Below are 17,805 nucleotides of genomic sequence, written 5' to 3'. Positions count from 1 at the left end.
GTCAGACTGGGTAATATCAGTGTACATGTTTCTTAACAGAATGTGACTATCTGTACCCTGGGAAATAACAAAATTCTAGAAACCTTGTGCTATCCCAGAAGCTTTTAAGTACTTGTACCTCTAGGGTGGACTTCACTCTCATCAAGGGCCAAATGTTGGGTTGAGTTTGTGGTTTTCAGCTCTGACGTTCAGTGAGTTCCAGTTGATCTGGTCTGATGCCAAAGCCCTTTTCTCCAAAACCGCAGCCGCTAGCATTACTACATCTTTGCTTTCTGAAGTGCGCACGAGCCACTTACTCCATATATTAACCCAGCGTTATTCTGCCTATTTCAGACCCTGGCTGCCCGGAAATCTGGTCTATCCCTTGCTATGGTTATCAGGACATCACTGAACAATGAGGAGCTGGTAAGTGCCAGTTACTAACTGTACTGATCAGATCCTCAGAAGCATAAGCCTTCTATATGGGATTGCATTTGTCATGCTTGGCCTAATGTCCCAGGAGTGACTGGGAACACAAGAAATGCCTGGGTGGCCCCAACTAAACTTCCCAAGAGCTCTGTCATCACCACAGATGATGCTCACACACCTTTTTGTGGCTTCTATTCCTATCCTGATGGCACTTAATTGTTTAGCTACCCCCACACACTCGAGAAAATTCCTAAAGGTATTTTACACTGAAATTTTTCTTGACTTAAGGCAACCTCTCCCTTCTGGTTGAATTGCTAGCTCCCTCCTCCAACATTTCACTGTGTCCTTTGGTATGGTATGGTATGGTATGGTATGGTATGGTATGGTATGGTGTGGTGTGGTGTGGTGTGGTGTGGTATTATATATTATACTATGCTATGCTATGCTATGATTTTGCCAGGGTACTAGAAGCCACATAAGGAATATTGTAATTTCTGTACATTATGCCCATTCTTATATATTAATTGAAGTACTAGCTAAACAGAAGATATGGGAATACATATGTGCTTATCATTTGGCTAACATGGGGCTTAGTGAATATCAATGGGCTACTCTTCGGTTCCTCATTAGACTGAATATGGATATGAGGATCTTGCATAAATTTCTTCACACAGCCTCTGACGTTCTGAAGGGCAGTTCTGAGTTCCATACATTGTTCTCACTAAATTCTTTCTCATGGATGTTGTTTGGAACAACGTCAAGCACAAGGTAGATGTTTTACAAGGTCTTGTTGAATGCAAGAACCATTCCACTTAGAAGACACAAGGAGGATGCCAAGATCTAGGTCAGCGATTCTTAAACCTGGCTCATTAGAAGCCCAGAGGGAGCTTTAAAGCCTGCTGATAGCTGCTCACTCCCAGCAGTTCTCCCATAATTGGCTTCAGGTACAGCCTGGGGAGCGAGGACAAGTTAACAACGTACGTGCCTTGGCCATTCTGCTGCCAGGACTCAGTCCTGCTTACTCCAACAGACTTGCATGAAATGTCTCCGGTTTCTTCCTGAACCAAATTACTTCTGAAGGGAAGATGTGGTCCTTGTCTTGGTTCTCAGGACCCAAGGTAACCTAATAACCTTCCTGGAACTAATGTTTCCAACTTCTCTCCCTGTCATCCTCACAGGACAAACATGCTGTGGACATTTCTTGTCTCCTTTTAACTGTCATTGTACCTGGCATCTACAAACAACATATTTCATATTTTGCTCTGCGTCCCGTCACTGTCTTTTTGCATCTTTAAGCTCTTTCTTAGATCTTTCTATCAGAGTACAGCCCCCCACATAAATATACATACACTCACATGTACATGCACATACATATACATATACAAACACATACACACATATACATGCACATATATAGACACATACACACACATACACATACACATGCACACACACAGACACTTCATTGCACAGGTGATTATTCAGAGTTGTAAAGGGATGGAGAAACCCTCACTATTCCTTACACACATTCACCCATTCGATACATCTTGATACATTTTCTGTTGTGGCACAGAATTAAAAAAAAAAAAATACTATGACTATATCCTCCGGTCTTTTACTTACCTATCAAGTTTATGATATTCTGTAATATTTGGAGTATAATTTAAATAGAATATGAAATCTACTTCTGGTATAAGAGAAAAATTCAGGGAATCCCAAGCAATTTGGCCATTTAAAAAAATTATTGGTTATTTTATTTATGTACATTTCAAATGTTATCCCCTTTCCCAGTTTTCCCTCTGAAAACCCCCTATGACATCCCCTCTCTCTTGCTTCTCTGAGGGTGCTCCCCCAACCCTCCCTCTCACTCTAGCCTCACTGCCCTGGCTTTCCCTTGTGCTGGGGCATCAAGCCTTCACAGGACTGAGGGCTTCCCCTCCCACTGATGCCAGATAAGGGACACATGTCTCTCTATAAGTATTTGTTGGTTGGTGGATTAGTCCCTGGGAGCTCTGGGGATCTGGTTGGTTGATATTCTCATTTTTTCTATGGGATTGCAAACTCCTTCAGCTCTTTAGGTCCTTCCCCTAACTCCTTCATTGGGGTTCCTGTGCTCAGTCTGATGGTTGGCTGCAAGCACCTGAATCATGATCAGTAAGACTCTGGTAGAGCCTCTCAGGAGGCATCCATATCAGGCTCCTGTCAGCAAGCACTTCTTGTCAGCAGCAATAATGACTGGGTTTGGTGGCTGCATATGAGATTGATCCCCAGGTGTGGCAGTCTCTGGATGGCCTTTCCTTCCATCTCTGCCCCCTCTTTGTCCCTACAGAGGTATGTAGCATTGGGAGATGAGGAACTGGGGGTAGCCAACAGAAAGTCCCAGATCCCAGGAAAGCAAGAGGCTTCCAGGACCCAACAGGATGACCTTAGCTGAAATACCCAACAAAGGGGAGAGAGAACCTGTAAAGACCAGATCCAGAGGTTATGCCATGGTCTTTTGAGGAAATAAAGCTGAAGGATTTGACTAAGAACGTCTGTATTTTGACTTTCTTATATTTTAAAAGATGTTATTCTTCTCATATTGTAACTCTGTGGCAGAGATTCAATCCCTGGTAAACCCAAAACAAAACAAAATCACAGCCAAAAAGTCTATTTTCAAATCCATCGGCTACTACACTGTACCATTTCATTTAAGATGTGAAGACTTATTTCAGCAAACAGTAGAAGTCAGAGGGATGCTTCACATTTCCTGGGACCCAAGACAAGGAACACATCTTCCCTTCAGTAAATTACCTATCAATCTATTTGTCAGCAACCTAAAAATACCACTTTTCTTGCTTAAAGGAGCCCTGAGCAGAGAACTTATCTGGGGGTGTTAGATAGATGAATGGACTACATTAGCTCCCTCTCAAATCCACCAAGCTCAGTTCCTCGGGGCCCCTGTCATGAAAGGTAATGAAATATGACTTGTGTAGAGCAGGCATATTAAATGTCACTCCTGACAAGCTGTCGGGTTCAGTCATTACATGGGCAAATGACATAAATGCTGAAGCGAACGGTTTCTACACTGCATCCCTGAAGTCCTTCTGAGTTCTCCCAATCTCCTGTGCTCTGGCTGCCCTGGAAACACTGGGCAGTGGTATCTCAGAATTGGGGAGACTGACAGCCAAAAGCATAGTCATCCCTTCCAAGAAAGGAAGGGCTCTAATGTCTCTAGTAACAGGGGAGACAGTCTGCTTCATACATAGGGATGCCTCCCTGTCCTGGCAAATAAGGCTCGGGTTCCTTTCTAGAAATGTTGGTGTGAAAATTAGCAATCATGATACAGTTTAAAATTATGCTTTATTCACAAGTACTTCTACTGGTCTGGTGTCTGTTCTTTTAAAGTTTTTTTTTTCTCCTTTCTTAAGTATGTGTTTGCTGGGAACTGAACTCAGATCCTCAGCAAAAGCATCCAGCCCTGTGAGATATCTCTGCTGCAGTGCTAGAAATTGTCCCTAGGTCTCACACACACTAGGCCCCCTCACACACACTAGGCCCACCCTTTCCCAGTGGCTGTCAATCCCAACTCCCTTTTACCACACTTTAGAATTCAATTCTGTTCTTTCTCAACACAGTCTTTCAATTGAGGTTCTTAGGGACACAATTCCAGAGTTTACTCCATTGAAGACCTGGAGCAAGTCACAGACAGTCTCATAGCCTCAAGTTTTTAATGTGCTTACTAATACAAACATACTGTCTTTCTCTTGTGTATATTATATATGCATATATGGTGTGTATTATATATTCATATACATACAATATAACATATATAATGCATGTATAGGTACCTTTTATGTATATATTTACATTCCAAAATCAAAATATCCTTTTGTTTTTTTCATATCCTTGAACATTTCTGACACACATATTAAACTAGCTCCAAAAAAAAAAAAAAAACCCAACAACTCAAGAGTTTCCCTTTTCTTGCTATCTAGGACTGTTCGCATGAGTAGGATACTGTGCCAAACGTGCCTTAAATGACCAGAACTTGATGCTAATTTGAGTGTGGCTATATGACTCCTGCATCCAGTCATTTCCTGTAGTAATTGCAACCATGTTCTTTGAACACTAATTCTTAACTTGCCTTTGAATTAATACTCAAGTCAACCATGTGAACTTGTAGCAATGAACTTGTTGTTCAAAGGACATTTCAAAGGTCACATTGTGTACAATGTACACTCTGTGGATCTCACTGATGCTTCTGTCGATAAATAGTAAACCTGTACCACTGGACATCCTGCATTTCTCTCCTGAAAGGTATGAGCCCCACGTGTGTCAAGTGCAGGAACACTGTAACAGGAATCATGCTTTCCTTCAAGCTATCATGCGACTCTTTTAGAGTAGGTAAAGTTGCTGATTTACATAATCTGGAGAGGAAACCCCCATAGGATGCTGTGAAAATGGACCTTCACTGGCTAACAGTGTAGCAGGAAACCAGGGAAGAGCATGGCGCACAGGCAGCTGAGCTTTCTGCCTGATGTATCTATTAGCATGGGCAGATGGCGCCCTGCTGACGGCTTACACCATTCACTGCTTTTGGCCAGAAGCCTGATTGTTTCCCACTTGTTTTACATTTTTATGATAGTTACAATAAAGAAAGCTATTTATTTCTGTTCGGAGTCCTAAGGGTTAAGAAAGTAAGGTATTAAAGTAACACCTCGGTTTCTCTCTTAGCACCAAGATTTTTAAACCAAACACTTGCTTAAGATCTGAGCCCCCTGTTTCCTCTCTTTGGCTGCAGAGACTTTTTGGGACATGAGACGATCTATACTCCCCTTTATTGAGTCTAGACTCTCTGCACACAACAAAAATGGCCTTCCTTGTGAAAATCTGTTAAGCAATATGAAAATGATAGTGTTGTTTCCTACTTTCACTTTGATAAAACACTGCAAGGGCATTTGTCGAACCACGCCTGACTCAGAAAACAACTTAATTATATGATTTGTATTTTTGTGTTCTTTTCTTTCTATTTGATATTATGTTATGGCATATGTGATTTATTATGATTTGAAAAATACATGTCTTTTAGAATGTAGCGTTTGAAATGGAGGGTTTCAAAGGTTTAAAATAGATTAGTGTCTTAGTCAGGGTTTCTCTTGCTTCAATGAAACACCATGACCAAGAAAGGAGTTGGGGAAGAAAGAGTTTATTCAGCTTACAGTTCCACATTGCTGTTCATCACCAAAGGAGGTGAGGACAGCAACTCACACAGGGCAGAGACCTGGAGGCAGGAGGTGATGTAGAGATATGGAGGGGTGTGGCTTATTGGATTGCTTTTCCTGACTTGCTCAGCATACCTTTTTATAGAACCCAGGACTACCAGTCCAGCAGTGGCACCACTCACAATGGGTTGAGCCCTCCCACATTGATCACTAATTGAACAAAAATGCCTTACGTCTGGATCTCATGGAGGCATTTCCTCAACTAAGGTTTTTTTTTCTCTATGGTAACTCTTGCTTGGGTCAAATTGACACACAAAACAAACCAGAATAATTACAACATGCCATTAGCCAAAGGAATCTATTTAAAGTATCACAAGCTTTTATTAAATAACTCTGGATAATCACTCGGTGAATGTTTGTGACCCACCAATGGTTATTACAGTCATCAACCTGAACAGTACCAGGCACCACAGAGAATACCACATTTAACTCTTACCTACAGAAAGATCTTTCTCATAAATTAGTTGGTAAAAATCTTTTCTAAGTAATGAGTGTTGAAAATCATTCCTTGCAGAATAAATTACATAAAACATTGAAGGTGAAGTGTTAGCAAGCTTTCCCAGCTGGGGAAGAAGGGTCTGGGTGGGATGTGAGATGGCATAGAGATACGTTCAGACAGCTATGGTTCTCATTAAAAATGCTTTCCACATACTTAATAATTTTACTATGAGCCAGCCAAGGCTAAGGTTAGTCATATAAATTAGTGTTTCAATTTAATAAGACAAGGCCCAGCTTAGGCTCTGAGCAGTGCTGTGAATGATAAGATATCCATCCTTGCTCTCCATGTGTGGTGTAGTGGGGCACAGTCATGAGCTGGTGATTGGAACTATGGGGAACTGAGGAAAACCCGTACAAGAATGGAGCCTGTTGCAGTCTGTAAGACTACTGAGCACTTCTTTACTTAAAACAACCAAACTGGGCTTTAGAACAGAAGAAAAGACAAGCGGAATGACAGGATAAAAATCACGACTTACATCAAAATCAAAGGCTCTCCCAAAATAGCAATTTCAGTGGAAAATGATAAAATGATCTATTTCATGCTGAAGTTTCCCAAATCCGCTGATTTGCTTTGCCTTGTCCCCACTCTCAAACTCACAGAAGATGCATGTCTTCAGGAAGACCTTGCAGGCGTTGATCTACCCCATCTCTTCCACCACGCCTCACAACTTCGAGGTCTGGACGGCTACCACACCCACCTACTGCTACGAGTGTGAAGGGCTGCTGTGGGGCATTGCAAGGCAAGGCATGAAGTGTCTGGAGTGTGGGGTGAAATGTCACGAGAAGTGTCAGGACCTGCTCAACGCTGACTGTCTGCAGCGTGAGTATTCAGGCTTCAGAGCCTGCATGTGTTTTATGCTAGAAGCCCTTTGTGTCAACATATTCTATGGGCTTTCTCCTACCACATATGCAAATGAGCCACTGACGGCCTACCATCAGAGACTTGATGGTGTAGCCTCTGTTCTTGTTCACTTTTCTCTTGCTGTAATAAAATACTCTAGCCACACATGGAGAAGAAAGGGTTTATTCCATCTTATAGATCACGGTCTATCATTAAGGGAAACCAGGAACTAAAGTTCAACCAGGAACTAAAATGGAAAACAAAGAGGAATGTTACGTATTGGCTCACTCTCTGGGTTATGCTTAGCTATTATTCCTAGAAAGCCTATGGAACTGTGCCTCCCAAAGTGGGCTGAGCACTCCTATATCAGTTAATAATTAATAGTTAACACAGTACCTCTTATAGGCCAATATGATTCAAGTAATTCTTCAGTGGAAATTTTCGTTTCCCTGGTGACTTTAGATTGTGTCAAGGAGACCATGAAAACTAACCAGGGCATTCCCATAGGATTGAATTAGGAACTATAAGGAGTAGTCTTCAGGCTGTGAGAATGTCCTCAGTAACTATAGAACCTCAAGGTGACCTCCAGTCTGTTCTGTTAGTAGTTGTGATGTGTGGTTGTGACCATATACAATGTTATACAAACAGGAGCCAGGACAAACTCCTGACATTAAAGCTATGGGATGCTTTGCTGATTCTAGCTTTGCTGACTGACAGGGGTATCCATCTGCATGGATATTGGAATTAGGACTCTTGTCTTCAAATGTTAAAGGCAAATGGAGCTAGGCATATAGCTCTTGTGGTATTTTCTTAATTTTACACAAATCTGTTTCTCTGAAGTGAAAGAACATGGCAAGTCAGCTCAGAGATTAACCGAGAAGGTCACCTAAAATAGTCCATGTTGACTCTAGGTATACTATAGAATGAATATGGCTAGTAATTTTACCTCAGAGAGTTACGTATTTATCTATTGAGAAGGCTGCATAAAAAACCTCTGTGTTGATTCTATGTATACTGTCAACCTATGTGGGTGTGCTCTTTCTCCTTTGATACTTCTGAATAGACACACTCACTGTAATTTTTATTAACAATTTATCTTAAATTTTGCAGTTTAAGACTATTTATCTGATAGCAGATCCAAAAGTGCCTACCCTCCATACTCTTGGCTATGTATAATTTGACCCTACACCTCTGAACTTTATTTAGAAATTCTCTTTGAAAAATGTTATCAAAGAAATCTATTTTGTATGAGTTCTGATTTGCAACACAATGCCTTTTCATAGCGACATATAGTCTGCACCCTCTGTTTGCAGTCAGGGATTGCCTGGAATTGAATGGCACAGAGAAAGATGTGCGGCTAGAGATTTAGTGGCAGCTGTGGGTAGCTGCAGTCAGTAATAGACATAGAAATTCCTCATGTTCCCTGTGCATTAACATTCCCCCAGCACGACTGGATCAGACTACAGCTATGTTAAGGTTAAACAAAACTATATATTAACAAAACATTTACTTTCCCACCCACCTATTCCCTTCTTTGAGGCAGAATCTCATGTAACCCAGGCTAGCCTTAACTCACTATGTAGCTAAGGATGACCTTGGTCTCCTGATTATTTTGCCTAATGTAGATAAGGCATCACTGAGACTCACTTCCCAGAGCATCCTAGGTTGTGTCAAGCTCATAATTAAAGCTATCTTTCATATATATACTTTTTGTGGTAGTTAATGTAAGAGAAGCCAGCCTATGATGGGTGGCACCATTCCCTGAGCAGAGAGCCATGAACTGTGTAGGGACATGTAATCGAACATTTTTAAATAAAGAAGTAACCATGCAAGTGTGTCTTCATTTCTCTCTGCTCTTGACGGATTGCAGTGTGGCTTCCCTTCTGTGATGTAAAGGATTGTAACTTTGAATCATGGGCTAACGTAAACACTTTCACTTCCATTTTTTAAAAAATTGAGATGAATTTACAGGTAAGTTAAAAAAAGTTAGAAGAATAAAAAAATGCCATATAATAATCAGGATAGATGTGGACACTTCAGGATTGATATTTTCTTTAATAACCCTGACTTGTTTTTTTATAGAAATCAGTATTTCCACATGGATCAGAATGGAGCTCTGTAAATATATGTGTTTAGCAACACAGCTTTTCCTTAGAAATAGAAAAACATTTTGAAAATCTATCTCCAAAATAAGTGACATTTTCTTAAGAAATGTCTCTTTGTTGTTTTAACCAAGAAGCTAGTGCCTCCCAAGTGCTGAGATTACAGGTGTGAACCATCATGCCTGGTTCAAATTATCTTAATTGATCATCCTCTTAACTGAGAAAAGATTCAAATATAGAAACAACAAAAATGTGCACATAATGTTGAATCATAAACTAACAAGGCTCTAGAGTCCCACAAAACATGCCCATATTATTTCCTGAGAAGTTCAAATATCACATAAGGTCAGAGTCTGTCACTAAGTGTTCAGCTAGCAAGCATTGTAAGGTATGTCTTCTGTCTCCTCCACTGATGCTATGCCACACTTTTGTGTCCTAATACAAGCCCCTTTAAACGCACAGCATTAATAAGATCTGGCTATTTCTGTTGTTTGCAGAGTGGATATTGATTCCTCTCCCTCTGTGGTCCTATTACCAATGCTTGCAACCATGATATTTGGATACACTTAAATAGGTTGAATATATTGAGCACCCCCATGGGTAGAGGATTTATTATTAGAAGAAAGTGAACAATATTTACTTCTCTATAACTTAAACCTCATGTAAGCTCTAGAGATGATTAATAAATAAATGTGGTATAAACAATGGGTAAAGGCATTAAAACTACAATGAAAAGTCACCAGGCAGGAGAAGGCCACTAGAGGGATAGCTTGGTGCATATAAACAGTGAGCATTCCTATACAGGACTTAGGATAGGGTCCCAGAAACCTCATGGTGGCTTATAATCATCCACAACTCCAGTGCCAAGGGATCTGATGTCGTCTGACCTCTGTGGGCACAAGGCACACATATAGCATACAGGCCAAACACATATAAAATAAATGAATCAAATTTAAGTACTCTATGTTGATTCAATGATCACCTTCTATATAATCATACACAGCTGGAGACACTAGGTTAGTAACTTGAAGAGCCCAGTGGACCATTGAGTCCAGAGTGTTTGGTGTCCTATCAAGACCTGAATGCTTATTTCAGGCAACATGGAAGCAAACAGAAGTAGTTTCTTTCAGTGTATCTCTATATGGATAAAGGTTGTTATGAATATTTTATAAGGGATAGAATTATACAGGATCATTTGACTTATCTGGGTGGGAAAATTATATCATACCAATTGGATCAGAGTATTTTGGTATGTTCTTGGATGTAGCAACTCAATTGAATTCAAATAGATAGTAGTTGGGATTTCACAAAGCCCACCATGGTTTGGGATGTGTGTGTGCAAGGCTTGGCAACAACTCGTCAAGGGAAAGTGAGTGAAAACAACATGCTGGAGCAGTTGTGGGCCACCCAGGACAAAAGCAGCTAGGACAGGCAGAGTGGACCACCTGGGAAGGGAACCACAAGGAAAGGGCAGCTTGTAGATCATATGACAGAGTAGCAGCATGGTCCAAAAGTGCCATGTGGACCTAAGAGTGCCGGCCCTAGTGCTGGATAAAAGGTTACCCCTATTTAATATTTCTGAAACACATGGCCAGCTAAGGTCATGCTGTGTTTTCAACAGCACAAAGAGAGCCAGTGACCTAAGGATGAAATCAGTTTGAGTAACAATGGAATCAACTGTTGATTTACCTTGAGGTGACAATGATCCCGTTAAAAAGCTAAGCAGATAGAGAATATCTTTTACATGCTCTGGTCAGCCACAAAGGAGAGAACAGGAAGGAAAGTGTGCCCACATAATGCCACAGAAGAAGCAACCCTGTAGTATACATGGTACATGCTGATAGACAGTTTACAGCCTTGAGTTCCATTTCAAAGGTCTGACCTACAACTCTGTTGCTACTCTAATTTTGTGTGAATTAAGTAATGTTGGCTAGTTTTATAAATGCATATACTGTACACTAATCTTATTTGCCCCATTCCCCCTCCCTCTGAATCACTTCTTCCCAAATGGTCCCCCCCCCTCTCTCTCTGTGTGTGTGTGTGTGTGTGTGTGTGTGTGTGTGTGTGTGTGGCCAATGAGTTTAATAACAGCTGCTTGGATGAGCATAGGAATGGGGTTATTTACTGAACCAAAGGCAACTGATCAGCATCTACACCACTGAAGAAAATTAATGATAACTAACACCTTTCCCACATACAACCCTTAACTATATAGCTCTTCATATCCTATGATCCTCTTTCCCACCCAGATAGAAATATTGACAAACCCACCCATATCAGGGCTTATGCAGATAAACACAGCTGCTGAGAGTTCACAGATGCAACATCTGTGTGTTCTGAGCAGAGATCCACAGCACTTCTTCCCATCCTGTAGCTCCTGAACTATTTTTCTTCCCCCTTTTATGGATGTACTAGGATTCTTGAAGAAAATGATATAGGCATTCCATTTAAACCCCCACTAGCCTCATTCTTCACATAAAAGAGAGTTAGTAATACCTGCCTCCACATCTAGCTAACATCCAGAAGGAGCATATTTGTGGCTTTAAAAGCTCTCTTCCTTTCTGTCTTTCTTTCTACCCAAGCCTGTACACATGAACATATGTACATGAACACTTTGACAAATTAGGGAAGCTTGTCTTATTGGCGCTTGCATGGATAGATATAAAACTTCAAGCCTTTTGTATTAGATTATTGATTATTAATAACTTCCTCTACAAAACAAATGGCTCATCCAACTCTCTTAAAGCATGAAGGAAAAAGTCAAAAAGAGGTAAAGTCATGCCCATGCACCATCACGATGCTATTTTTAGTGAGTAAAATGTATGCACGGAGAATTGTGTTACAGATTTTTCCTAGGACCAAGGACAAAATTCAGAAAAAGGGAACAGGTGGCAAAGTTGAGAAAATCTTCCAATGGAAAGTCTATTTCCCTGAAGAAAAAAAAAATCAATAAGCCCCACAAACCTTCATTTTCTAGTTTACAATGTTTTACATTAGTCTAACCTCTACAAAGCTTCATTTTCTAGTTTACAATGCTTTACATTAGTCTAACCTCTACCCTACATCTAACCAGACATCACAAAGATAAAGTGAGCAGTGGTGCAGCCTGCTACACTTCCCGTTTAGCCTTCAGTGCCACTTTAGCAATGGTGGCTAAACTTCTGGTGAGCAGAGTTGGAAGGAAAAAGACTGACTTCTCTACAATCCTACCTAGCACCTGAACGCCAGTGCTTAGCTGTGCACAGGATCTCAGGACTCATGTGCACTCTTCAGTCCTATTATGGTGAAGGAAGTGGCAGCTGTCAGTTTTTCAGGAGCAAGGGACATGAGCCTACTCCAGGCCCTGTCTGAAGCACAGTATCTGCAAGGCCTTTGTAGAGCCTATTCTTCCAAACCACTTGACTTTGTGGAGGAGAACATAGAGATCATCCCTAAGTCTTCCCAAGGTTATATTTTCCTGGATTGGTCCATGACGTCTATACCTCAGAATCAACTGTCCTGTGTGTATGGGATAAGAGATGAAACAGAGCCAAGAACTATGCCATACCTCTTCATATGTAGATTCTAGACTCTAATGCATATATGCAAACAGATGGAAGTAAGAGTGAGGCCCAAAAATCTGTACAGGAAACCAAGAAAGGAAAATAATATGTGATGAGGAAGAACAGGCTGGGGGTAAAGAAAAGATGGGACAGAGACAAGAAAATGAGTCGATAAGACAAAGGCTAAAAGCAGAGCTTGGGAGCGAATGGATGGCAGCGATGGACTTGGGGAAAAACGATATAAGCACCCATGGTTTAAAAATGTCAGGGTTATTAGGATGGCTCAGTGACTAAGAGCACTCACTGCTCTTGCAAAAGATCTGAGTTTGGTCTTTAATATCTACATGGTGAGACTCACAACTACCCATCACTCTAGCTCCAGGGGATCTTACACCCTTACATATCTCTGTGGGCATCTGTATTCACACACACACACACACACACACACACACACACACACACACATCCACACACACACACACAAATAAAGCAAATGTCATAATGATCTCTAACTCGTTTGTTAAGTAGAAAAGTAGAAGGTAGGTAGGTAGGTAGATAGATAGATAGATAGATAGATAGATAGATAGATAGATAGATAGATAGACAGACAGAAGATAGATAGATAGATAGATAGATAGATAGATAGATAGATAGATAGAGATAGAGAAAGGTAGATAGACGATAGACAGACAGACAGACAGATGATGGATCCAAGCAGCCCAAAACAGAAGCCTCACCTCAAAGGACAGTAGGATTGAATGTAGTGAATTCTACCTCCTAAAGAAACAGTGGCCACCCATCTCAGAGTAGATGTCTGATGCTTAGCCTAGTGATCTTCTTTTATCTGTACTTAAACAAAACAATGAAGAAGCCTGTGCACCGTGTTGCAGCCTGTCGAAGGGGGATAAGGTTGGAGATGGGACCCTGGGACATGTTTACATCCCACAGGAAGTAGCATGGTGGATCAGGAAGCCTTAGGCAGCCACCAGCAGCAGTTTTAACCTCGAGTATCAAACTTCCTTGATACCAGAGGCCATTAAAGACAAACCTAAGCAGAAAGAAACCTATTTTTGAAGATTTTCAAGTGCTGTTGTGGTTTTGTTTTGTTGTTGTTTTGATTTTTTTATTTCTTAATAAGATGTAAAGAATCTAAACATGATATTTAAAAAGAAACATTTTTCTTTCTTTAATCTCTCCTTAATTTTGCTTTGACATATTGGAAAAACCGAGCACATTTTAAAATTATTTATTTGTCCCCTTAAGCCATTTAAGCTAAGTGGGAAATCTCTGGAATTACCAAATGAGATAAAAGAACTGATTCTGATTTTTTTTTTTAATTTTATTTTAGTGAAAGCATTCACCAAATGCATAGTAGGAGACTGCAATTGCTGGTCAGGATGCTTCACTGCAGTGGGGATGGTACAGGCAGAGCCAGAACAGCAGAAGTTAGGGTTTGTCTTGGTTTTTGGGGGCAGAGCCACTGACAGTCAAATCACTTCTGTAGAAGGTGGCAGTTCCTCATGAGAGGGCCCCCTGCCTACATGCCCCCATTTTCATCACAGAGCCACCTACAGGGGTGGGAGAGCTGCTCCATCACACTGCTGCTCCTCCAGTTATTTAGGCCTTTGTTTGCAAGAACTGTGGGCTATGCAGCTTTGAGTCTCTGAGGAGGGGGTGGCCTCTGGGGGAGTCGCAGGTCTGTTCCAGGAAGAGACTGAAAGCATGCAAAAAGGAGGAGGGTTGGGGTTATCTCAGAAACAAAGTAACTAATGGGAAGGGTGGGAAGATGCCAACTCTGTGCCCACCTACATGATTCCCCAGAAAGAAAACAGGCATCCAAGGAGGACCACCCACATGATGTCACAGGGAAAGACACGTTTCTGGGCTACAAACTGCTAGACGGCAGGAGCAGTACTCAGATGCCTCAGCCGTGATAGCCCGTGTGCTTTCCATGGATGCTAACCCACCACCACATGGATCTATTAACCTCAAGTTCATGTAAGGGTTTCTGGATGTCTGAAAACGGACTAGGAAACGAAATTTTCCAGATTCTTTGGACTCTTATATCGTTTGTCTTTAAGAATTACATTGACCCCCACCTGGCTAATAGCTATGGCAACAGTAACCTTTGGCAGGATGGATGCTTCACAGTAATTCTGGAGCTCAAAGCTCTGCAATTCCTTGCTAGGATGAAATGCTTTGATAGATGTCTCTGATCTTTGCTTGTTTGACTCTCTAAAAATCCCACATTTCATCATCATTAAGTGACAATAGGTTTCATTAGTTGTCACACTTCCTATCTACATAAGCTCCATCCTCACTAACCTCATTAAAGGAGACATCGCTGTTCCCCTTTGCCTATGGATGAGGTAGCTAAGGCTTGGGGTGAAGAAGCAGCTATGGGAGTTGAAGTGAAGATCAGTTGATGGTGCTCGCTTAGCAGTAATGAAAACCCCAGGGTACAGTACCTTGCACTTCATAAAACCATGCATAGCATGATATGTGCACTAGCACTCAGGATATAGAGACAGGAGGATCAGATGTCCAAGAACATAATCTGTTACATAGCAAATTCAAGGTCAACCTGTTGTCTAAAAAGAAAGGAAGGAAGGAAGGAAGGAAGGAAGGAAGGAAGGAAGGAAGGAAGGAAAGAAGGAAGAAAGGGGAAAAAGTGGGGAGAAAAGGGGGAAGGATAAAGGGAAGGGGAGATGCAGGGAGAGAAGGGGAGGGGAAAAAGGAGAGGAGAGCAAAGAATTCAAATGCAAAGGGATGATGTTCTGGTTCATGTGCAGCTCTATAGCAAATCGCCATAAACTAGGTAGATGCTGAATATCAAAACTTCATCTCTCACTGCATCAGCTCCCAGGTACCCCCAATGTTTGTCCCATTGTCAGCTGTTGATCTGTACTCCACAAGGATTAAGTGGAGAAGGGCTGCCTTGGCCCTGTATTGTTAAGACCATCATCCATCAAAGCTTTGTGCTCAGTACCTGCCTATTCTCCTGATTGCCCATCTTCTGACACTGTCAGGTTGGTGATGCGGTTCCAGTGCTGACATTTAGGGAAGTGCAAACTTTCAGAACACATCAGTTTGTGCCTGGAAGGTGGTGGTCTTCTTTATTCCAAACATGCTAACTACATGCCTAGCACTTTATTGTCATGTAACCTTCTTGACACATCCCTTCCATGTGTAGCTGGCTACTTGCGCTTGCATTACCTTAACTGTGAGATGCATAAGCTGGAAAGCTCAGGCTAGTCCAAGTTCAGCAGGCTCAGCTTTCACTTTCTGGTGATAGGCACATGACCATTGTTTCCAATGAGTTCCAGAGCTGAAGCAAGGGACACTTGTTTCCTCTTCATAACTATATTCTCAGCGCTTTAATTATTGTGCATTATGGGGAGTCCTCCCTCCAGGATTATGGCCCAGAGCACAGTATGCAAAAAACAGATGATTCATTAAATTGATGACAACTGTCTTTTCACCTTTAATTCCTTCAAGAAATAGGTTGGCATCTGTATCTCTGAAGCACATGCTATTTTCTAAATACTGTCCTAGACATTAGGCTATGCATTTAATAGAGCATAGTCCTACCAGCTACACACACACACACACACACACACACACACACAGATAAGGGGATCTGAATGTTCACAGGTTGGCAATAATTATATCACATTAAGGTGCTAATGATACAAATGTGGCGTATCCATGGTTTTTGGTGCTTTGTAGCGAACAGAAAGTATAAGCAGTAGATTTGGACTGAATTTTCTTTTAAGGAGAACACAAAAATGTGTTCTTAGAATAGAGGGTAACTCATGGAGTCAGGAGACCTGAAGATTGCAGAGTTGTGTGGAGCACTTGTGTAAATGAGGGAAGAATGGGGCTAGGAACAAAGGAGAAGGTTGATGTTTTATACGTATATACACACCCAAGAAGGGAGGGAGGGGGGGAGGAAGGAAGGAAGGAAGGAAGGAAGGAAGGAAGGAAGGGAGAAGGAAAGAAGGAATAAGAAAATAAAGAAAACGAGAGGTTCTGGTCAATAGTGACATTATGTCGAAAAAAACCAGTTTCCCTGTGTGGAATATTTTCCCTTCTAGGTAATGTTGAGTTCTCACTGATTGGAGGACACTCCATCTAAGCTGGATTCCCTCCCTGCTGTATTGTGTGTAACTGAACTGCCTGCTCTGTCCAATGAGCTATTTTAAGTGGGAGATGGAGGCTGCATGGGGCAGCTCCTCATCCTGGGACGCAGGGGGTGGGGGTGGGGCTTTGGCTCCTCTGATCTCAGCTACTGTTCATCACCAGTGTCTTCTACCTCAGGAAGCTACCAGAGTGTTTTAAAAGACTTACATAAACCCTTATTTGCAGTTATCACTGATTACCTTGAGATTATTTTGAAATAAATAAAATAAGCCCAAACGATTGGAAATTTGTGACAAACGGAGGCAATTTATAAACACAGTCTGATTGGAAAATTAACATGTGTGTTTGAGGAACAATGATGAGAAATGAAAGGGGCTCGCAGATCAGCCGCCAAATTAATTACAAATTCATATCTGAAACTCCGATCGGAGCTCTTCAGAAACAAAATGTAAACACAGAAACATTTCAAAGCTATGTATCTTCTCTGGAAATGACAGATAAGGGGCTCAAACATAAGTTTCTGTCAGCCTTCCCTCCCCAGATTGGCAATTTCAGTTCACAGATCTGACTAATCTGTTTGTATTCAAGCAGGAACACAACTGCAACATCAAAAGAAGCGGTAAGAGACTTCCAAGTTAATTGTCAGAGATTTGACTCTTTGAGATAAGAAATCTCTTGAGGTTCGAGCTTTAAATTTGTAGTTGCTGCAATGTGAGCATTTTCTGTTGTGAACAGCACTCATCGGGACTCCCCTGGAATTTAAGAGTCTAAGCCCAGGGTCCTAGACAATATAGGACTGGAGAATTCTTTCTAGATCCTCTGGACTAGCCAGAGAATGAATAAAATCTTCTCACTGCTTCTAACCCTTCAAATACCTTAGTGTGACTGTCACCAAGCAGATTTCTCCAGACACTTTGAATCTTGGCAGGTATTGTCTACCCATCTTTGACGCTTAAAGAACATCCTAATACTTGAGGCCAAATATGCCCGTTAGGTAGTGCAGACAT

General features: G+C 41.3%; 1 protein-coding gene across 1 annotated transcript in view; it reads left to right on the top strand.

Annotated features, from left to right (window-relative positions):
• Positions 1-17,805, top strand: part of UNC13C (unc-13 homolog C) — a gene marked incomplete at both ends in the record, with an annotated part of 411,981 nt that overhangs the window by 163,891 nt on the left and 230,285 nt on the right. The window contains 2 exons of the mRNA XM_080934341.1: positions 334-405; positions 6,771-6,990. Of these exons, the coding sequence (XP_080790467.1) occupies positions 334-405; positions 6,771-6,990 (292 nt within the window). The remainder of the gene's footprint in view (positions 1-333; positions 406-6,770; positions 6,991-17,805) is intronic.

Source organism: Micromys minutus (assembly GCF_963924665.1).
Source record: "Micromys minutus genome assembly, chromosome: 21".
NCBI classification, from domain to species: domain Eukaryota; kingdom Metazoa; phylum Chordata; class Mammalia; order Rodentia; family Muridae; genus Micromys; species Micromys minutus.
The sequence above is the reverse complement of the archived record's forward strand: the minus strand, read 5'-3'. Positions and strand labels throughout refer to the sequence as shown.